The 23963-nt window shown below is 41.0% G+C and overlaps 1 protein-coding gene across 3 annotated transcripts in view; it reads left to right on the top strand.

Annotated features, from left to right (window-relative positions):
- Nucleotides 1-2668: 2668 nt before the first annotated feature.
- GRAMD3 (GRAM domain containing 3) overlaps nt 2669-23963 on the top strand; it is a 44158-nt gene continuing 22863 nt past the window's right edge. The window contains exon 1 of one of the 3 annotated variants that reach the window (XM_014942592.1): nt 2669-2863. In XM_014942592.1, coding sequence (XP_014798078.1) covers nt 2739-2863 — 125 coding nt within the window. In that variant the 5' untranslated portion in view covers nt 2669-2738. Of the gene's footprint in view, nt 2864-13329; nt 13476-14198; nt 14228-23963 lie in introns of those variants that run through there. The other 2 variants (XM_014942601.1, XM_014942607.1) reach the window with 2 other exon arrangements.

Genomic DNA, 23963 nt, shown 5'->3' with positions numbered 1-23963 from the left:
ATCAGAAAGATAGCGAGTGATTGACTGCTTTAAAAATTTGCACAGGGCTGATAAACTGCAAGTTTTGCACATGCTTGAATCAAAATAGGGCAATCCCAAGGTTAGTCATGCAGCTTAGATCCCCCTCCAATAAAAACAGCATAAATCTTACCTTTTATAAAGGCACCATCAGGGCAGCCCTTTTAAGCTCCTACCCACAAACTACCTTCTCCTTCTTTTCTAGCCCCGAAACAATCTCAAAAACATCTCAAGATCACAGTTGTATAGAGGCACCAGAAAACAATAGTAAACCCAGTTTGTCTGAGCCATCCCTTGGGCATAAAATGACATCACTACCAACTCTGTACCACTGTACAAGATGCACAAGAAATGCATCTTGTAGGCCTGCTCACCTTCTTTCCGTCAATCCAGGCAGGTACTCCTGCAAGACTCAACAAAGGCAAACCCTCTAAATAAGCAGCATGTCTAAGAGTCTGAGGGGCACTATCACAGCCTGGTTTTGCTTCACATGGCCATACATAACAACAATGTCACTGCAACAAAGTTCATGTGGTGGCCTTAGCAGCTTCAGGTTTACAGCTGGACTAAATGATCTTAAAGGTCTTTTTTGCAACCTAAATGCTTCTATGATTCTATGCAGTCAGGCCTGAGCTGTTCCTAAACTACCTCGGTAATACCAGCTGTGTAGCCACAGCAGCATTTTGCCCAACAGCTACGTACCTGGCCTGGTTAGGACAGCAGTAGCATGGGAAAACCTAGAAGCCCTTCAGTTACAGGCATATATGATGTGGTCACATAATTGCAGGCTGAAAAGCATAGACTTACCCTCTGGCATCATAAAATGGAATACAGCAGTTTAGAGGGGGCCACAGGGCTCTGTAAAAGAACGTAGCTCTTTTGTGGACAACAGCAAAGATGCCGATACTCAAGGGAGGGAAATAGCATCATGGTTGCTCCGTGCTAAAAATGTTCCTCCAGTTACCCACTCCAGGAAAAATCCAATTGCCCTCCCTCTCTACTTGCTCTTTTACAGAAGGAACACAGTTGCTACGCTAATTTTTAATGAAGGGGTTTCATTACATTTTGCTATATAAATAGATTGTTTTTAAAGATAAGTATTTCATATTAATGATTTACAAGCTCACTATGCCACTTAACATTTCTAATCAGTTTTAAGGATGTTTGTTCCTTTGAAAAGAATAAAGACTTCCTATCATAGGTGGATAGATGTGAACAACAGAACAGAGCCAAAGCCAATTCTCCTTGTGACTAGAGGAGGAAAATAGCTTCTGTTTACTGTTGAAGGTTATATCGCTTGTTTTATGGAGGAGGAATAAAGGAATAAAGTACAGAGACTTTGCATAGCTAGTGTTTGTAGTCTATGATCACGCAAGCTGAAGCAGAATCAGAGTGACAAAAAGGCCTAGGAAACCAAAAATGCATAGCATAGCTTCTGAAGGAGGCATTAATTCAGAACATTTAGCTTGGGGGAAAAAAAGCCCAAAAAGTCCAACTCTATTTCCAAGCAGCTTAAATACTGCTCCTAAATAAAGGTGTTCAATTTGTTCCATTTTACAGGAAATACCTAAGATGATGAAAAGTATGTGTTTCATTTCTTTTCTGCCTTTTTTTCTTTCAAGACTTCTCCAATTTATTAGGAATTTTCACTTCAAAGGAAATTGCTGTTTCGTCTCTAGCTTTGCTTCTTAGCTATTATGTTAATCCTGTATTGTAATAGTTACAGTTTCTCCTGTTGTTTCTGACATTTATCGATTTCATGACAGTTTGCTATTAAGCAAATTGTGCTATTTGTATTGCTTCGCAATCTGTTTATAGATGCTGAGAACAGAAAGAAAATGCTACACTCCACATTTGTTCAGTCTCATGGATAAATTTTTATTACCATGCAGGCCCTAAATGAAGTTTAACAGAATTTCTAGATGCCTTGGGGTGCTAATTTGGTATTATGAAAGGACTTGCAATCTAAAAGAACATCACTTGGCACTTCCTTGACTAGCCTAATCATTATAGGCATCTTCAACAAACAGAAAACTGTTTTAAGTTTGTAGTTAATGTTTGCCAATTCCTATGGAAAAAAAAATGGTCAGGCAACCTGGCTGTGTTCAGTTGTAGTTTGGTGCACTGAGAATTAAAATATTATCCATACTTAAGCTGAACTACAATGACTTGACTTTATAGCAGCTACAGGCATGTACACATGTGCACCAAAGTGTCACTGGAGAAGTACAATGTAGTCATTTTGACATGTTAGAATGCGTGGATATAGTTACTTCTGAAAGATATACAATTATATTACTCAAACTTAGGTAATTAGAGACAGGTAGATAATTCACAAAGTAGAATTTCTGACAGGCCATGTTACTGGTTTTGGTACAAACCTGTCAATGAAACATCATCTAAATTACAGTTGTTGTTTTACATTCTTTCTTTTTCATAATTCATCAAAACAACTTATTGATACTAATAATAACAGTCCAAAGACACAGTGCACTTAGATTTGATTAGTTTTGTTTCCAAGTAAATCCATAAAGAGCTGCAGATAAAAAGGAAAACCACCTTATGATGTCACATCAATACGTTACTCATTAACTGATTTTAAAAACTAGCCTGAGCTGGAGCCACACCAAGACTGCACTTCCCACAGCAGTGAAAGGCTGCGCATTGAAGGGTCGCTCCAGAACTGAACTTCACCTAACTCTGCAGCTACGTACAGTAAAATGATAAGAAAAGGGAATTCCTCGGAGGACTCCGTTTTTTATTCTGAAAAGCAGAGCAGCTTCCGAAAGTCAAGTAACGACACCCCAGTCAGTCCTACGGAGAGTTCTGGATCAGTATTCATAAGGTAAATCCTGACGTGTTTGAGGGTTCTGTATGTACTTGGTGCTGGGGAGGAGGGACGGGGGGGATGGACGGATGGACAGGGCAGCAGCACGGGAGGGCACTGGGACAAATGCACCAGTGAAAACACCCTGACGAGGAAGCTTAGTACAAGAAGGCAGTGCATGTAGAGATGGTAATTTCACTCATATTACTGATTGCACTGGGGAGTGCTACTGTTAAGAAATTTGCAAGGGAGGACAGAAGACTGCTGTTCTCTCTTTCCATATCTATTATACTCTAGTAGGGCTTTAAAGATGTACAGTGCTGTACACTAACAAACTCATTTTAAAACTACCTTTTTGAGGTCATCCAGTACTATCTATGATATTTGAGTGAATCTCTGTACAAAACAAATGTAAGCTTTGTTAGAACAGAGAATTTAACAAAATATTTTCATGTGTGTTTTGGCCTGTATGAAACTTTACAATGCTTGTTAATGTATGTTTCAAGAGAAATGTTATCATAACCATAAGAAGTATTCAGGGAAGTTGAATGCTTGCATGAATCAGTACTGCCTAAAGGGCTTGCTGACAGAACAATTGCAAAGAATTTTAAGGGGAAATCTGTTTTTTTGCCTTGGAAGGGTGGACTTGTGGATTGCAGACTCACATTGGGGTGCAATTCATTCCAGTGAAGAGTTCTGGATAAATCATGCACATTTTGGACAGCATAGATAAATGAAGGAAGGTAGCGTCAGAGGGTTACTGGCACTTACCACATATCCTTCCCCATCTACTGCACAAATTCTTTATATGGGGTGACAGTTCATATTACTAAGTGGGTTACAAGGATAAGTAAGTCTGCTGGCCTCATTTTTTGAAATGTTATTAAGGTGGTTTAATATTATATCTGTATAATGTCCTTTCTTCCAACTCAAATGTCAGAGGGATAATGTCTTACAGTTTGAGCAGAGAATAAGGAATCAGAAATTTTAAGTTTTAATTAGAGCTCCCAAAGGCTCTTACCTAATCTAATCCCTACCTTAACTAATCACTTAGAGCCTGTCTTTTAAAACAATATCCACAGGTGTGTTTGTATGCCTCTGTTGATCTCATTTTCTGATTAGGCATGGGACATGAGTACATACACAGTGGCGTCTGGAGGGTTCAACACAAGTAGGTGATGTTTAACCACTGCTAATTTGGGCAGTAGAAAGTTTGCCCTCTTTTTTCTGACCAGCCCAGAACACCGGGCAGACAGATTTACTTACTTTTTTATTTACCACTAGATAACCAGTACACAAAAAGCTACCATATATGCTCTGATAGCAATGTGATAAGCCCTTACAAAGAACAGAGTCCTTTGCCTCAGATTTTGCAATAATCAACCTCCCCGCCAAGCAGAGAGTGGCAGGGGCAGGCCTCCTAGAAATCCAGTTTACTCAATTGCTGTTTCAGTAAGAAGGATAATAAGATCATAAAGCCCTGCTGTGAATCTATACCCCCATAAATAACAAAGATGGAACTGCAGGCTGCAAATACTAGACAATCTAATAAGTGGAATGCATGATTGCACAGAATGAGCTAGTTGCTGGGCTGAGCTCTCACCAAACTTGCTTTTCATGTGTTTGTTGCAGTCATGATACACTTGCCCAAATTGAGCCACATGAAAAATCTGGGAAATGCTGTTGGGAAAAGAAATGCAGGCTCTGCATTTATAGGTACTATTTTTAATACAGTCCTATTTACTTAGAGTGTATTTCCTATATAGGAAGATGCATCCAGAGAGAAAATTTACTATATTAATGATCACTCTTATTCATCCTAATTATTCATGCCTGAGGACAAAAACTGTCTATATGTCTAAGTTTTTATATACCTCTACTTTCTCGTCACTGTAATTGGCACCATGTAGATGAGTACAAATTTGCCAGAATCCAGGGGCTTATTAACATTTCAGACAGAGGAGCTCACAGTTTATCACCATGGCAGCATGTTATTCCTGACACAGAGCGGAACTGATTTCAGAAGAAAATTAAGTCTCTGGAGCTATACCTGAAGTGTCTGCCATGCATAATAGATCAGAGATTTGTATTGATAAAAGTATTGGCCACATGTGTATGCAGCATTTTATCACCATGAATACATAGAGTTGTTCTGACATTAGAACAAAACATTTTCCAGTAGTCTAGATCAAAATATTGGCAAAACCAATAGGGCTCGTAATGTCCCCTGTGGAGCCCATCACTATAACGTTAGTCAATACCCTGCATCCAGGTCTCCTAAACTTTAGAAAAACCTCAAGCCTTGTAGTTTTTACCAATCTTCAGAATGATCCTGAAAAAAAAATATTGGACACGAGAGAATGAGATTTTTAAGCAATCTAGATCACGACTGCTGACCACGATCTCTGTGAATGTCATACTGCTATGTATGTTAATATGAACCCTAGCAATAATCAAATGCAGTTTGTATATCAAATGCTTTAAAAAAAAAAAAAAAAAAAAAAAAAAAAAAAATACATGATTAGGCTGAGTGGGCATTTCTTTGTCTCTTACTAAACATAAAAAATTTATTTGGGTTTAAGATAAGGAACTCCAAACCAAGATTTTTCTCTAAGGGTTGCAAAATTACTGTTTTCTTTTGGCATGTGTTGTATAGCTCAAATGCCCAATAGAGCTTTGAAAGGGGCTCAAACGAGGATAACAAAATACAGCTGCCCAGAAGGTAGAATTTGCAGAAATATTTAAAAAAAAAAAAAAAAAAAAAGAAAAGAAAAGAGTCAGCATTTGCCAGAAATATTGATACTAGGTAAAAATTACAAAAATAATAATAATAATAGACAGCATGGAGAGGTATGTTTTCTAAATGCAAAGTCATGGAAATGGGAGTCAAACAGGTCCTTGACTCTAATCCTGGTTTGACAGCTCATTTGATGAATTGCAATGCATATATCAGTAACATATAATACTTGTGTTTTCCCTCTGTGATCTGGCATTAATACTTACCTGTATTTTGCATACAACAGAATAACAGAAAAACTGTGGAACAACTTGTAGGAAACTGTAAAGACTGTTTTGTTGCAGTTGGGTTTTTGTTTGGACATAAGAAAGGATCCGTACGTTCAGGTTTCTTTGTGAAGATTTCTGGGTGGGAATATGAACTTTTTTAAAGGAAATTTCCTTCTGCATTGAAATTATACTCCTCAGAAACCCCCAGCACACTGCTGCAAGGCTGAGGCTTAGTTCAGACTAATCCAAGCAGTCACATTATAGAGATAAGCACATACCTACCATCTTCTAAAAGGTGTGTCGTCTTTATAGCTCAGTCATGAGAATCTGAAACACTGGCAACCACTTCAGTGCTCAATGGCTTACATTTGGGATTTGGCATTCACTCAATGTGGCCTTGCTATACAAGACGTATCTACTTTTTTTTTTTCCCCCTGAGTAATATAGCTCCTAGTTCTAAATGAGACAAACCAGTAAGTCTATCCAGCTCACTAGAGTAGCTGATTATTCACAACCCCATCTGATGTGAGAGAACTGATAGCATGATTCACTCTTTCAAGCTATTTGTGCCCCTCACTTTAACCTTCCTCCCCTCAACAGTAAGAACAATCCTCTCTTAAGCTCCTGGAAAGTCTGGGCACTACTTTTTCTTGTGGAAGATTCCATTTACCCTCAAATAAGCTGTGCTAACTTTCACTTTCTTACATACTTAACATATTGTACTGCTGTCCTTCAGACTGCCAGATAACTAAAGGTTTCTCTCAACAAAATGATCACCGTATTTACACATACCATGAATGTTTGCATGTGTGCATGCATATCTGGTTCAAAGAGGTATCCATGTGTATTCCTTTATGATACAGAGATTCAAAAACTCCATGTATGCATGCACATTATTCATTAGACACACACAATCTGTTTGATGTCTTAAACATACTGGTGCCTCTGGATTGAAATTTTTGTCTATGTAATCTGTATAGAGATGTCAACCAGGATTTCCTTTGGACATTTATAAGCAGAGTATGACAAATCAAGCTAAGCTGATCTGCCAAGATAGAAGAAGCAATATTTGTATTTATCTTTTCCTGCTTAGCTGGCCAATGCATTAAATGACGGTTATAAATGCAGAAAAATGGATTTCACTGCTGTGGGATTCGGTATTTTCATTATAAATTACAAGATCTAGGCATCACAGCATTCTAACAATGCCATCCATGAGGGATCCAGGGCAAAATATTGCTTAGGTAATATGCTGTGACCACTTTTTTTCAGCTCATGAACCAAGAGGAGACACTGACCTGTGTTTTTCAGCAAAGTGCCAATTGGCTGAGTGCCATCTCATAGGTGGCAGAACTGAACTATTACATATGACAGGGTTGCTTTTTTCAGAATATAAGAAAGTTACCATGAACAATTTGGAGACATGACTGTTCCGTTACTTCACCTGTTCCTCTGTGTTTTGCCATTAACCCTCCTTCCCATACTGTTCTTTTCATCAGCATGACATACCGTAAGACACATCAGTAAAATGCACAGTATGCAGCGTGTCTTCTGTGGCTCTACCCAGGAAGCTGGGTGAAGGTCGTTGCTATCAAAGTGAAAGTAAATGTGCTGATAGAGCACACGTACAATGTGTTACACATTCACTATAAGGGAGGCTGACACCACATTACTAATGCCCCAGTAGTTTTGTGTGAGAATTTCTCTCCCTTTTCCTGCTGGGTGCTACAGTAGTCTTCTACTTCATCCAATTGCTTCAGCATTCAGCCACAACGAACAGCCTCAACATGCCTCACCATTTGCGGTGAGAAATGCTCTAACTAGCCTTCAGACCAGCCTACTGCACTTCCTTGTACAAAGATGAATTCAACAAATAAAGTAATCCAGGCTCTTTTAAACAAAAACCAGTAACGGATAGGCGGATACAACTTCTGGCAAACTGCTCAGAAGAAACCAATCACCTGATACAGGTTCTCTATAAAGTAATCTCACACATTTAAAAACAAGTAAATTATTGAACTCTTAATCCAGGCAAGGAAGAGGGATCAACTGGCCAAAACTGCTCCTCACGCCTTATTGCATCATGCACTGTGTTCTGGCCCTAGTTATCTTCTACAGACTGTCTAGGACCTTGGTTTACTCCATTCAGTTTGAGCATACTTCGAGTACGCCAAGTCACTTGTAGATGTTTCTGAACATTCCTGCTCAAGGCAGGAGTATGCCCAACACCAGATCAGATGAGGCATAGCTTTGTCTAGCTCGGTCTTGTAACCTCCAAAGACAGAGCCTACAGTCCCTCTGGGAAACTTTTTCCAATGCCACAGCACTCTTTTAGTGAAGTCTTTTTTGTCTTTTCTAATCTGCACCTCCCAGGCAGTAAACAATATAACTCTGGCTTGTGGCTGATTTGCATATATTCTAGAAATTGAAGCTTTTTATCATTCTTTTTTATCATTCAACAGCAATATCCTATCCAAGAATTTCTACGCACAGGTAGCAGTCCTACTGCTTTTTATAATGACCTTTCCAGTGTTTTTCATTGGGCTCCTTTACCCTTCCTTTCCTCGTGTCATTCAAGACAGGATTCATAATTAAACTGAAGAAACAGTCTGAAAAAAACTAAGAGTGAAATTCAAGCCAGGTATGTAGAAGGTTACATATTTGTAGTCAAACCTCACAATCAGCTGCTAATATACTAGAGAACAACATCTCAATTGTCCTTTATAAAAGCTTCACCAGATCACAGTGGTTCAACAATTAAACCTGAGTCAGTCTCACACTGCTGTGAAACACATAAACACTTACTATGAAATATAAACAATGTCAGTGTGTATAGGACAGATAAACTAATTTTGTTATGTTGCCTCTCTGCTTCTACTCAGCCTTCACAAGGCTTCTGTTGTCCAGCTTGGGGCAGTGCCCTTCAGAAAAGATCTTAACCTATTAGAGTTAATAGGAAAAAAAGAAATCCCGAAAACACAATTTAAACCTTTTGTCTGACGCTAAAGAGAAGAAGAAAATTGGAGACAGTATTTCACTGTTGTTCATATTGCGTAAACTAAGAAGCAATGGCTTTAAATTTCAGCAAGAAGGATTCAGGATCATAGGATCATTTTAGAGACTAAGGGGGACTTCCCCTGGATAGTTAGCAAACTATCTGGGAAAGCACTACTGAGAAGGATCTGGGAGTCCTGGTGGACAGCAAACTTTCCATGAGCCAGCAATGTGCCCTTGTCACCAAGAGGCCAATGGAATCCTGGGCTGCACAGGGAAGAGTGTGGCCAGCAGGTCAAGGGAGGTCATTCTCCCCCTCTACTCCACACTGGTGAGGCCACAACTGGAATCCTGCATCCAGTTCTGGGCTCCCCAGTTCAAGAGGGACAGGGAACTACTGGAAAGAGTCCAGCGAAGGGCAACAAAGATGATTAAGGGATTGGAGCACCTCCCTTATAAGGCAAGGCTCAAAGAGCTGGGGCTCTTTAGCCTGGAGAAGAGAAGGCTGAGGGGAGACCTTATCTATGTTTACAAGTACCTAAAGGGTGGGTCAAAGGATGATGGAGCCGGACTCTTTTCAGTGGTTTCCAGTGCTAGGACAAGGGGCAACAGGCACAAGCTGGAACATAGGAAGTTCCATTGAAATACAAGGAAAAACTTCTTTACAGTGAGGGTGACAGAGCCCTGGAACAGGCTGCCCAGGGATGTCATGGAGTCCCCTTCTCTGGAGATTTTCAAGACCCACCTGGATGCAGGCTGAGTGATGTGCTCTGGGTAATCCTGCTTTGGCAGGGGAGTTGGACTAGATGATCTCTAGAGGTCCCTTCCAACTCTGACAATTCCATGATTCTGTGAAACACTGGAATTGATTACCCAGATACACTGCTGACTTTTAAGAACAACTTAGACAACTGTCTTGTCAGGAATTACACAGGAATAGCAGGCCTTGCCTTGGGATAGGGAATGAACTTCATGACTCAGTGAGTCTCTCACCATTCTGCCTTTCTGTGATTTCATATCCATACCTTAAGTCTTTTTTTTACAATGAAAGTTTTTTGCATTTTTAATCTCTAGTTTTAAATCCTTTGCTGTGCTACATATAATGTTGAAGGTCATGGTTACAGAAAACCCGCAACTCACTCTGAGACTACCTCTTCAGAGCAGGAACATGTCATTTTTTACCTACATGGCATCACTGGTACTGCATGCATTAAAAAGTAATCAGTAATTTCATAGACAATTTCTCTCCCCAGTCTGCCCTTCAACAAATACAGAAAAACACAATCCAGATTTTTACACAACAATGGGTCTCTGTTGGTGACAGTTTGGTCTTCACATACTTGCTTTACTGTATCTGTATACATAAGCAATTATAACTGTACAGTAAAAGGTCCTTTGTGCTTTTTTCACACAAGACTTGCCACAGCATATCAAAATAAAAGTAGAAGAATTTCAAATATATTCCAGCTACATGAGCAGCTGCACGTTTAATTGTTTAACATAAAGCACTTATCTTAGCATTCAGGACTTTCATCAAGGAGTGTGTCCTCTCAATCTGGAGTTGCTGCACCTCACAGTTTGACAAAGCTTGGCCACAGACTTTCTTTTTCAAATTCTCCAAAAAACCACAAGCTATAGTCATTGCTTATTACTTCAGCTGTCATTGACAGAAAATAACAAAACATATTAAGGAGGCACATAACTGAAAATTTGCCAGAACCAAGTTTCTGACAAGAGTTAAGATATGATATGGAACAAAGCATTTAGTAAGGATTCATTTTTAGTGTCTAAGCTGCAGGCATCAATTTATTTGAATGTAGGTTTATTCAACAGTAAATACCTGGACTAATTAAAACAGAGGGCTTTGCATACCTTGAGAACGGAGCCAGATGAAACTAAAACACAGAATGAGCTCCAGGGACCAAGCAGCTCCTTTCCAGTTCTTGCACCACTGTGGTAGAGGCAGGAACCTCTAAAGATGAGTGAGCAAAACAGCAGTAACATTTATCTCCTATAGCTAAATCTACCAGAGATTGAAAATCTAAGCACTCAAAAGTGCTCAAAATAACTGGTGTTATTTGTTCAAGTATTTAAAAGTCAGATTCTCGCCTACTGTAAACCAGCATTGTTCTGCTGGTGTGTGTAGAGCTATACAACAGTTATTCAACCACAAGTCTGCCTTCAGCCTCAAAATTAGGACTAAAATACCAACCGATACCTTTCTAGTGGCCTTGAAAGGCCTCTAAAAATGAGACAGAGGGTAAGCAGTAACTTTCCCTAGTGATTCCAGACATATTGCACATGCCTTAGCAGTGCACACTGCTATGAGAACAATTCCCACGAAACCCAAAACCTCACACCGGTTGCTGCACCCCAGCAAAGGATCCTGGGTCCAAACAGACACAGGATGCCAACCCTGCCTTCCCTGACTATTTTAGTTCCAGCTCTGCTCACAGCCCAGACAGCTGAAATGGAGCCTATTTGGTTATCTTGGATACATGGGATGCCGCTATATAGCCACAAATTACATCTGGCATTGGGAGTGGGAGAGACTCTTCAATGCAGTGCCAAACCTGCTCAGGGGCTCCACAGAGGATTATAAGGCAGCAATCAAAGTTTCACAGGTGCAGGACCTAACAGGTCTGAATAATCTTTCATGTAAATTACATCTCATTTATTTTCCACATATGCCCTGTTTTTCATGTTAAATAATACATAAACATTAGTTAATGGTGTCTCCCAGAAATACAGCCATTTTAAATGTCTTGCTTTTCATGCAGCTTGGCAGACGGTTTTTAAATTTTCTTGGACTGGAGCTAATTAACCCCACCTTGTCTAGCTAAGCATACAGCAATCTAGCATTGCCCTACAGCAATCTCACATTTTCTGCAGGATGTGTGTGCCCAGGCAGCTATGGCAGTCTTGAGCCTTTTCGCCATTAACACCTCTTTCCTTTCACTGGTTTCCTGAATATATTGCAACAATACCTAATACTTAGGTATTCGAAATACTTCAAAATACTGGGTGAGCATCAAGCAATCCTAACAATGTCACTGGAAGGTTGGCTGAATTGCTCCACGCATCTTTTAATCTGAAGTGTACATTGGTATCCATCTCCTACGCTGATGTCCACTAGCAGAGACCACTCTCCTGTACATAATTTCCCCTTACATCCTGTGGACAGCACAGCAGCAAGGAAGAAAATGTAATATGTTCCAATTTTAATTCTATTTGTATATTCTAACACATTAAATTATGAAAAGAGACCTTTTTCTCAAGCTATTACTTTGAACTCTCATCGCAAGGCTGGCCTTCCACAGACCACAGACTCCATCCATCTTTGCTTTGTCAAAGTATGAACTGACCAAACCGAACACCGACTTGGCTACTGACCAGGTAATGAAAGCATTTTTCATACGCACATGGACAGCTTGTGCCTGCTGCACAACATGTCTCAGCTCCCCAGGGAGATGGTGGAATTGCCATCCCTGGAGCTATTTAGAAGACAGGTAGACGTGGTGCTTAGGGACATGGCTTAGTGCTGGTTTTGCTAGGGTCCAGTTGATGGTTGACTAGATGATCTTAAAGGTCCCTTCCAACCCAGATGACTCTATGATTCTGTGAAATGCTGCCATTTAACCTTCCTGAGGACCGGAGACTTCCCCGACAGCCCCACTGGCCCAAGCCGGGGGAAGGCTATGCTTGCTCCTCTTTTCGTGCAACATCAGGGCATTTCCTGAGCAGATGAACCAGTCTGGCATGCCGCTGAAGAGAAGGGCAACCAAACAAAGCCAAAACCTCGGCGGGCAGTCAGAGATGGAGGTACCAGCTGATCACCATGGGAGTTTGTGTTAGTACAGCTGACTGGAGGCCAGCGCCAGCATTTGGGCTACCGCTTGCCTCAGGGACACGCTATGGAAACGTGATGAGGGAAACCTGTGGAAAGCCCTTTCCTGCAGGTTACCGCCGGCCTTCCAAACTCTGCCCCGGGCCGGGCCAAGCCGCCCTGTGGGCCACAGGCTGTCGGGCCCGGCTGCCTCCACCTCAGGGCCGCGGCCCCCGCTACCTTCCCTCCTCAGGCCCCGTGTGCGTGTGTCTGTGCGTGTGAAACCGCATCTCCTGGCTCCCCCCCACCATATAAAACATTAAGGACGCCTTTTGTTCGAGCCAGCGGGAGGCAGCGCCTCACACCACAATGTTCTGACTGAATAATTTAAGGCGCGTAACGGATCGGCAGCGTCGGGCTCCCGCCACCGCCATCCCCTCACTTCGCGGCTGCAGCCGGGACCCCCCCCTCTTCTCCTCTCCTCTCCCCTCCGCCGCCTGGGGCAGCAGCCAGCCCGCCCCCGGACGGAACCGGTTCTTAGCAGCTTCCCGCCGCGGGCCCCCGTTCCGGCTCCAACCGGCCCAGCACAGCGGCGGGGGGGCCCGCCCCGGGGCGGAGCGGCGTGGGCGGTGCAGCACGGTACAGCCCGGCCCGCCGGTTGAGTGCCGTTCGGCGGCGGTGGCGGGGGGCTGTGTGGTGCTGAGCGGTGCCCATGGTGCTCATGACCGAGCAGCGGTGCGATGCGGAGGAGCCGAAGGCTGCGCGGGCCGCCGGCAGGCGGGAAAACCGGGGCGCCCTGCGGCTGTGAGTACTGCCCGAGCCCGGGAGGGGCGACCCCCGCCGCCCTGTGGGGGAACGCGGCCCGGGCTGCCCCGCGGGGGGGAGAGGCGGCCGCGGGGAGTCCCCCGTTGAAGCGGCGGCCGGGCACTGTGGGGCGGGCGGGGGCGGCGGGCGTTGGGCCCGGCGAGGGCTTCGCTGTTCTGGGGGTTGGCTTTGGCTCGAAGTTGATGGAGGAGAAGCGGCCGAGGGGTCCCGGCCTCCCGGCTGCCACGAAGCGCCGACGTCTCGGCCCAGCCGAGGTCTGCGCCCTTCGGGAGGAGGCCCCCGAGCACGGCGGCAAACTCCGAAGTCGTACTTCTAAGGAGCAAGCAACTAGTGCGTTCTCTAGAAAAACACTCTGAGAAGGTCTGTTGTATCTCTGGTGTCTAAGCAGGTGTATTCTCAAAGTATGTATCACAAGGAAATCTGTTGCCACAAATAACTTGCTTGTTAGAGAGTACTGGGAATCAAAGTGTCTTCTAAGTGTCCTTTATCCTGTATGGTGTAGTCACATCAGTGACTTCACATTACAAATGAGACATAATTCCGTGACCTTCTCTATAGCCTTCTGACTTCAAGCCTTTGGTGCTGATCCTTCACACAGAATTATGCCAATGAACTTCATGAAGTTCTTCAGGTATGCAAGACTCTGCACATATGCCAACTAACTGACCCTCAGTTTTGTCCCCAGGTGTTTAATCTTTCAGTGCTGAATCAGCTGCAGCTGTAGAAGTAAGGTTAGTCTTAACCAGTGTGATAAATGGAGAAGTCTCTCTCACTATGACTTTTTTTTTTTTTTTTTTTTTTAGCTGTCAATTTTTGCTGTTCAGTAGAAGGTAGGTGTCGTGCTGGGGAAAGCTAGGCTGTCTGTTACACTACAAGCTGCAGTGCTCAGCAATAGTAGCCCGGGCACCAGGAGGGTGAAAAGCCTGCGGTAGGCAAAAAAGTTGAAATGCTTTGTCTTAAACTAGAAAATTGTTTAAACATTTGCTGGCTGGAAACAAAGTTGGAATTTATTTGCCAGTCCCATTTAACTGATAACTTCTGAGAAACCATCCTGTTCATCGAATTGTGGAGTTAACCTCAGAAACAAAGTCACTTTGGTTTGGCTAACGTGAAGCTACAGGGGCAATTATTCAGCTGAAGAACAAGAACAGAATTTGATTTTGATTCACTTAGAAATGAACTATCAAAAGTTGGATCACTGAAGATTTTTTTTTTTTTTTTTTTTAGAAAATTTTGTAAATAAGTGTGTGTGGTTGTGGTGACATTTCATTCCCTTCATGTACTTCCAGGGAACAATATGCAACCAACAGAGCCCATGCTGACCTCTCTCTGAAAAAAATCCCAGCAGAGTTATAGAAGCTCAGGGAATCTCTTAGTGTTTTCCAAAGCTCAGGGGAGAGAGGTTTATGTGTGTACTGTAATCTGTACTTCCTGGAGGTATGCTTAAAATGTTGCTCAGTTTAGAGATGGACTTTATAGCTCAATAGCTGCTACCATAAAGGTGTTACTGCTGGATAGGTGCTTCTGAAGGATTGAAACTGTAGAAGTTTTGGGGGGTTTTTTGTTGGATTGTTTTTTTTTAATTATTTCACGATTAGATTTGAGAAGATTATTTTTATCTGCCAGTGATTCAGGAAACTTTATGCAGAAAGAATTAAGTCTGTTCACACTGGTTTAGAAAATAGGCTTCTCTGGTGTGTTTAGGAATAATTATATCTTTGCAAGATTTTCAGTACAAGATATTGCAAGATATTTGTACAACCCCAGAGAGAATGCTGTGTGGAGGATGGGCGCTGTTCTTATGTGGACACAAAATGGTGATGTGCCAAAAGGTTGTGATTACACGGAGCACCTCCCAACAAATCAAAAATTCCTGGATTCCATCACATCCTGATGAGGCCTCGGATCACAAAGGAATTAACTCTTGCATTGTATTTAGAGGATATTTATTCTTCTTACTTGAAAGTGGGGTTTGTTATGTTTATGGTGGCACTGGACCTGCCTTAGAAGCTGTCATCTCCACTTTAGAGGCAGCTGATGAAACAGATGTACCATTGAAAACTGTGGTGCATTGAGGAGAAATGGCAGGGGTGTAATAGCAAGCACTTCATATTCTGTCAGCATCCTTTGGTTTTCACACACACTTGCTTCTGTGGAAGTCAATATAGCATTTTCTGGTTTCCACATACAGGATTTGGCCAAGTACCATTAAATCTGTGCTGAGTTATTGTATGGTTAAGATTCCACTAAGTGGCACATTGTGTCCCCTTACAGTTACAGCATAAAGTAATGTCCCGTTACTGAGTGTAACTTAAAGAAATGAGGAGACTGGGACTTAAGACTAAGGTATGGAAAATTTTAGTTTTGTTTTTTTTTCTTTTGAGCAATGCCACATTACAGTTACTGGGGAAAATATGCTAGTGAAAGCTAGTGGAAAATGCTTACAGGCAAATTACGTATTTCTGGGAAAAGAGAGAATGTGATTTTTACGGCTTGTTTGTCTGACGTTATGCTGCCATAGCAGATGTTTCCTAATAACTATTTATCAGCTGATAAGTTAAAAGACAATTAATTAACCAACCAATCTCTGCATAATTATAACTCAAACTTAGCCTTGCAAAATGAAACATTTAAATTCGAGCTGTGACAGAAAAGAGTTTTTCAGTCTGGATGACGTCCATTTGTTCATGGTGATGTTTTTTAATTGCTCTTAGTTCTTCCTTTTTTCCTGTCATTCTTACTTTGTTCTTTGTTCTCTGTATATACATGCTCAAGTTATAAAAGCAGTTTTTTTAAAAATAATTGTGCCATGTGTAAATGCACACTGTGACTCTGAATAGGCCTTTTCTTTGCACCCAAGTGCCTCATTGGCTAATGTGAAATACTCAAAATGTTCTGCCGTTACTGGTTGTGTGCAGCCTGTGTGAGATACTTGTTAGGCAACATAATACTACAGTGGGATTCAGTGCTGGTGTTTGACAGGTGATGCATAAACATAGTATCAAGTATTGTCTTCTTACCACCATCTCCATAAATGTGGCAGTTATGTGGTTAGAAATTATGTGCTTATCTAATGATACCACAGCTGGGACTAAAGATCTTCATGCTCTGTGCATAGCTGTTGCCAAGTCTATGTATATCCTTTCTCGTTAACCTTTTTGGATTTGTGTTTGGTCTAGCAATCCTTACAGCCCTCTTCTGTAGTACTTACTTTAACCAAAATTCATGGGTAGCTGTCTGGATCCAGCTAGGCTGATCAACAAGAGTCTCTTCAAATATTGTCATCACAGAGCAAGTAATTTCTCTGCAGATAGTAGGAATACTTTGGGACATGTTGTCTTTCCCCATTTCTCTACTTTTCCTTGAAAAGAAACTGAGCAAAATTGCAGCGAGATTGTTTTCTTGCCAGAAAGACATAAATGAATATTTAAGGCATCAATTTTTGCTTCCAGACAATGCAGTGGGAGATTGTGGGAGGACATCGGCAACTGCTCCCTGCCAGCCCTTGTCTCCCCTTTATGAAATGGTGTAGCGTGCTGTCTCACTCTGGGGTGATTGTTAGAGTAATGGTATTGAGTACTGGGAGGTGGAACACATAAATAAAAAGGAGAACCTTTTCAAAGGGCTCTAGGGATACATAGAAGGAGAACACAGTTAGCTCTTAATTCCCTGGTAACTGAGCTTAAGTGCTGTACCAAAGTATTCACTTCTGTTAACTAAGCTTCTACCTGGCACTGGCTGGCTTCTGCCTCTGTCCTTGAAAAATAGGCAAGGGAGGTTAATGAGCATCCTGAAAGAGTGGCAGGAAATAATGTGCACGTTGCAGATAGGCAACAGAGAAACTTGGCAGGGTAGAAGATGTAGAGGCAGACTGAAGCTTTATTCCTCTGCGGGTAGATGGGAGAAGCCTGCTAGTTACCTTACTGTGAAACAGCAGTTCCAGGCATACCTCAAAAAAACCCCCATACTTAGGCATGATCCATTCCTTTCAGTGCTTCAGTGGTTTCGCCCTCTGGGAATATTAGTTTAGGTTGTTTATGAAAGATAGAGCATGTAGGCGAAGGACCTGATGGTAATTTTGTAGCTACCATTTATGCTATCCTAGCTCAAGAAGAGCCATTTAGGTTCAGCCTTTTTCTGGACAAGAAGGAATGTTACAGTGCAAAAGCCCAGTAAATAACAAAATTATATATTGCTCATTTGGTTTTGTGACATTTCCATGTAACTATGCTATGGCCAGCATAGGAGAGAACGGGTGTTGCCAAGGAGTACAGTGTGTGGCCAGTGGAAAGGCTCATACTGAAGAAGGAGGCTTACAGACTATTTGGACTCTGTGTCCTTGAGACACAGAAAAGGGAAAGTCAGGTTGGCTCTAGCATGGATTTGGCCACCATGTGTCACATCTGACTCTCCGAAGTCATAGAAAAAGATATTCTTATTAAAGTCCTTATATTCAGTGTCACAGTCAAAGGCACTGTTGAGATTAGTGTCGGTTAGACCCTTTGTTGGAAGCTAGTATTTCCTACTGTGAAATAATAGCTTCTGTATTAGATTATCTACATTGTTCTGGTCTTTTCTGTGAGCACATAGGAGATCTGTAAGAAAAATCTTACAAGGTTGCAAAGATAATTACGGGAAATTCAGCATTGCCAGAGCTTTGGTGAGCAGTGAGCCTCCGACAGTGATTTCACTTTGATCCACATCACACCTTGATGGAAGATGTGATGAAACAGGGTAAGTGAACACAGTTAGATGCTCACTTTCATCTCAGTTAGTGTTTTGCATTAGGTCTTGTTGTGCACTGTTCTTGCAGGGAACCTACAAAAAAACACTGTACGCAGGCGTGCCTCAGATACCTACTTTAAATTTTCTCTGATCAATTAATGTTCCCTTTTAAAGAGGGGAATCTCATATGTGGCTGTGGATTATCTGTTGTCAATGACAATTCTCAAAGAAACTGCTGGATGATCAAACCCCAGCCATCCTTCTCTTTGTCTATATCCTGTCTGAAGAACCAAAATTATTTTCCCCCCCCTTACATTGATTTAGACACTTAGTGTGTGGCATATTGAGTCATTAATTTTAAACAGCATGTTAAGTCTTTATTTCTAGAAGTACCAGAAACCAGAAGCTTCTGATCAAGTGATTTGTGGCAGCTTTATTTTTCAGCTGTTTCTTAAGCAGCAGAGAAGGGAATAAAGGTGTTGGTAGGGCTGCTCCCAAGCCTCTGCTGTCATCTCTAACTGTTGCATTCTTAATATTACTGGTGTCTGCTTTTTTTCTTCTTCTTTTTTTTTTAATTCTAATTCAGTCTGATATAACTACTCAGTTTTTTTTTAAAAACAAAATTAATGCTAGAAAACTGCCAGCCAAGTCTTGTATCCTGTGGAGGCATGTTGCTCTGTAGTTCTGCCTCCAAAAACCGGAGAGGTAGCTTCAGGTAATGAGGCCAAAGCATTATGCTTATGCTCTGATGATTGGGCCTCATTTATGAAGATGCTTGCTTCCAGAGATAGATTTGTGTTGTTTCTACCTGAGTTATGGAGCAGATTTAGTTGATAGATGACCTGTGAGGTCATACTGAAAGCATGGATTGTGTATAGATGCAGTATATATATATTGCATTCAGTATAGAACAATTGGTAGACCTGATGCTTAATGGCTTTGTCCTTTTTTCTGCAACTTGAATAAGTCATAGGTCAGGAATTCTTCTTTCTTTTCCCTTTCTACTGATGCCCCTGGAAGCTAGAGATAAAAATGTGATCTAAGGCTGTATGCTTCTGCTTTTGTAGGAATTGTGGTCATGTTTTTTTGCCTTGTTCTGAGTTAGCAGGTAGGCTAGAACTAGGATAAAGGGAAAACCTTTTCACCTAAAGGCTGCCAATGAATTGGAGAATGAAACAAACACATGCTCTGGTCTAAAGCAGGTGTGAATGAGTGTCTCCCCTCAGATCTTTTCCTGCACATTTATTTTTGATTTCAGAAATGTGTCTGTTGAGAAATTTTGTCGTTTGTCTGATTTGGCTGTGCCTATGTTCAGATACATGGTTGTTGGTCACCCTGCTGAGACTCCCATGAAAACTGCATCATGGAATTCTTGTGGAGTTGAGTGAAGATACATATGAGAGGGCTTTTGCTTTTTGAAGTGGATATCTGAAATGGAAACTCTTCAAAAGACAAGAGAACTAAATGGCTTATGTTCCTGTTCTACTGTTAACTTAATAAAATATCTTGTTATAGTGTCTTATGTTTCAGAGCACAGGGGATTCTTCTGTGGTTTTTTTTTTTCTATGGAACTTGATAGCAGTCTGGTTTTGATTAGACAGGGAATACAGCCAGTTAATAATAGATGGTATTTAGAGCAGAGAATTTACATACTTGCTAATGACGTCTGCAGTGTCACAGTGATCTTGCTGATGTCCAAGTGGTAAGGTAGTGTGAAACTTGATCTGGTTATTATGTGAAATGTCTATTCAGTTGAGGAAAAAAAACTGACTTTCTCTATCCTTCATAGTGTTGGAGGGGTTTTTGGTCAGTGTTAACTGAAAAATTTCATTAATCCTTTTACTAAAAGGATGAATAAGGATATAGTAGGATGTACCAGAATAAAGGATATAGCATCATAGGCATATGAAACTACTCACGGGTAAGTAGTTGTGTTCCAAGAGATAACTGTGAAATACAACACAGTAAATATTTCTGAAACTAATTACCTTGATATATAAAATAAGATTCACAACTGAAAAAAGTCTTGAACAGTTGAGTTGGTTCCTCTTTTGGTGCTAGCTGACATCAGGATTCCACATGTGCCTGCCAGCCTATTTCATCCTAGAAATGCATAGAGAAACACATGGTGTGTATGCATTTATGCCCATCCATATGCATATGAGATTCGGTTAGTGTGCAGCTGTATAACTTTGACTCCCTCATGATGTGTTTAACTGTGATCTTATGAGAAGAGGATGAGCCTGCTCCTTGAACAACCTGAGGTAGTTAAATCTCAGTCTGGTTCATACCTATTGATATTAACAAACCGACCCTTTCCCTCTTGCAGGGTGTCACATCTCTGCTACTTCATTAATGCTTCACTGCTCTCTGTATTCAGTATAAATACCTCTTCTGGCAGTATATCTGTCCTACAAAATACAAAAGAAATGCTGTACATCAGAATCAGCTGCTTTACTTCCTTCAATTTGCGTTCTTAAGTACAGGCGGTATGCTAAGTATATGGAATTATACAAATACTAAATGCATACATTGTGGCTATCCTTTCAACCTATTATAGTGGCTGTTGAGCAGCTTTCTGCTCCTTCTTAGAAGCACATTAAATTGTAGCATTCTTTTGAGGCATGTTTTTTTAGGAGATTTTCTCCCATAACCAGTGCCTTGTGCCATGTAACATTGGAGCATGGCTATAAAGCCACTGAGGGCATTTTGCCTCTGAGTGACTAGACTTAGTAGAAACGGACAATGTCTTGATACCCTAAGTCAGCAAATAGGAACCCTCTAAGACTGGATTTAGAGTTTTAGAAATCAGGTATTCTTTATTGCAGTACCAGGTACACAGGGGATCGCGCCTCCTAATGTGCACACCAGATTGCTTGCTTACAGAGATTATATGTGATCAAAATATACAAAATCATTAGATTTCTGAGAAATTACTAACATAGTCATACTATTTCCTAGGACTCATTAATGTATGTAAATGCCCTTGATGCATGCGCATTTATGTCCATTGGTGGTCTTCCAGGGTCATCTGGTGGTCGTGGATAGTCTTCCTCACTGTGTCCGCTGGTTGAACTCAAGTCTTTGCATGTGCCTAGTTGCTTTTTTGATTCAATTACACAACTCCTTGCTTGCATAAAACCACAAAACCAGCTTATTTTAGCCTTATCTATTGTGCTCAGGGACATAGAGACTTAAGATTTTCTGTTATCTAAGCGAATTGTAACTTACTTGCTAGCAAAGCATAGCAAAACTTTAACTAAACAGAAGCATCACACAACTTGGTAACTATATTTTTCTAAGAGAAAAGGAACTATGTTTTGTACTCGGTATCATCTAAATCCTCAAATTGAGCACTGTTGTTAGTTTATCCAGTAGAGACCACTGGAATCTGCTATGAAGAGGACAGCAAGAGAGTTTACAATGGTAAAGGTCTCTTCTTCAGTCCAGCAGTGAAGTAATTCAACTGTGTGAGGTATGAAAGCAAGCTGATCAGATAAAGCCTCTGGATTCTGATTATATATCCAAAAAAGGTTTGCTCAGACTGGTGTGGCACATAAAAAAGATGTTTAGTGGAATGATGGGACATACTTTCTGAAAGAAGATTTAAGACTTTAGGCCTAGCAGAAGGGAAGTTGAGATCGTTGCTTCTTGGGGCTTGGAAGATCAATGAAGGTCTGTGCTGAGGAGGAGGCCTCTGTCCTGCAGCAAGCTTAGCAGGCTGCCCTTTCAAACATTGGCACATTTCATCTTATCCCTTGCAGTCAGTGAAGCATGTTGCCAGAATGCCTCCTGGATGCTGCCTAGATAAATCTCTTCATCCTGCTCCCTCTCCTCTACTTTTTAGCCTGCAAAAGGCTTAAATCGGGACCCTGAAATGTTTTGAGCCTATCCCTTTGGCTTTTTATTTCTGAAAGAATAACCAATTCCTTTACCTGAAGAGACTCATGTCTGGGAGTAAGAATAACTTAAATAACAATATCTCTTAGTATTTGGGCACTACTTTGATCCCCTAGTCAAATTCTTTTGGTCTGGTAACAGCTACCCAACAGAACCAAAAGATACAGAATGTCATTGTATTTATGACAGATACTTCTACATATGTTGTACCAACCATGATTGCGGATATTAGGGGAGAAATTACTCCACAGTCTTTTGGTTGATTGTTTGCAGTAATCCAGCAGTCTAACGGCTGTTGAAAATTAATCCTTTTTGTATAAAAGAGATGAAGCAGGCTAACAGGGCTTCTAAGGTAACGTGATGATCTAGTATATATGCTCCATCCACGGAGAGACTGTTGCAGCAGTGCTGACTTGCGTTAAACCCTACAGAAATATTGATTTGGCTGCAGTTTTGCAAACAATTGAAGTTGTAGCTAGCATCTCTGGTTATTCAAGATACCTTTGTCCCCCTACGTAACTGATCTGCAGTTTGTGGACCGGTGGACTGGTTTGTTGCAACTGATTGTGTCTTTTGAACTTTTTAGACCTGTTATCATGCAGACCAAGTAGCATAGGTGTCCTTTGGGGTGGATCTGAGGAAGATTTGTATAAAGGTTTGTGTAGTTGTGGGGAATTAAAGACTGTAACCACTGTATACTTCTGGAGTTTTTGTTCTCTCTTATGTATGCCTGAGAAGTGTTTGTGTCTGGAAAGATTATATTGGGGTTGTCAAAGACAACTGTTATTCCTTAACAATCACTTTCCAAACTGTTGCCTGTTAGCACATCTCTCATGTTATTTCTGTTCAGTGCTGCTTATTCAAAATAATTTTAAAGGGAGCAGGGGAAAAGCTTTTATTTTACATTACTGGCTGTAACTTTTTTCCTCTTGAAAAATCCCCATTAACCCGACACAGCATAATTTTCCGTGAAAGTGTGAATTTTTCAGGTTCTGGAGAAGATTAACACCAAAAAGAAGAAAACCTTTCCAAGTTCAGAAAACTTTCTGCAGTATGTGAAACAGAAGACACACCTCTCTGTCAGAAAGTTTTTGTTTCGCAGAAACCATTCAAATCAGAAGGGATGAAGTTCCTCTGACCTCTAAAATACATTGAGGAATAACATACTTCTGAAGACTTCATTAGAAAGAAACTTAGTCCACTGCCGTGGTTAATGTATTTCATAGCAGTTTCCCTTTTCTGTGATTTAATCTTAAATTACTTAGTTCTGTTATTGATGTGTATTTAAAAAAAAGGAGAAGAAATGTTTCTTGCAAAAAGTTTAGAGTGCTTGCAAGTAATGTTTATTTTAACTTGCTTAGATACAAGATAGCATCCCATAGTAAGCACAAGCCTTGCCTTTGAAAATACTCCCTATGACAACCATTCTTTGTTTGGAAACTAGAGACAGCTATGCTTTCTTACTTTTAGCTGGTTTTTTTAATAGGCTTGTTAGTAAGAAATCCACAGTATATGTTCAACTTGCAAAATGTGTATTTTCATGTCAACAAAGTCCTTATGTCACAAAGTTTACGTGCTTTGTTCTGATATTTGCAAATACAATTCACATATAGACAACAGTTGCTACAGTTGTAGTGGGCATCACTTTGTTTCTTAAGTGCACTTGATCTAATTTTTTTTCATGGATTGCTGACTTTTGTGCTCTTTTTACAAAGTGTTTATGAATCCTGACTCACATATGAAAATGTAAAGAGTGCTTTAATTTGCTTCTAATTTGATGAGCAACATTGTACTGGTTTTGGGTCATACCTGTGATCTTTCGTTCTCCAGAAGGTCGGCTAA

This window comes from Calidris pugnax, unplaced genomic scaffold (assembly GCF_001431845.1).
Source record: "Calidris pugnax isolate Ruff unplaced genomic scaffold, ASM143184v1 scaffold59, whole genome shotgun sequence".
Taxonomy (NCBI): Eukaryota; Metazoa; Chordata; class Aves; order Charadriiformes; family Scolopacidae; genus Calidris; species Calidris pugnax.
Note: the sequence above shows the minus strand (reverse complement) of the source record. Positions and strands in the feature narration are given on the sequence as shown.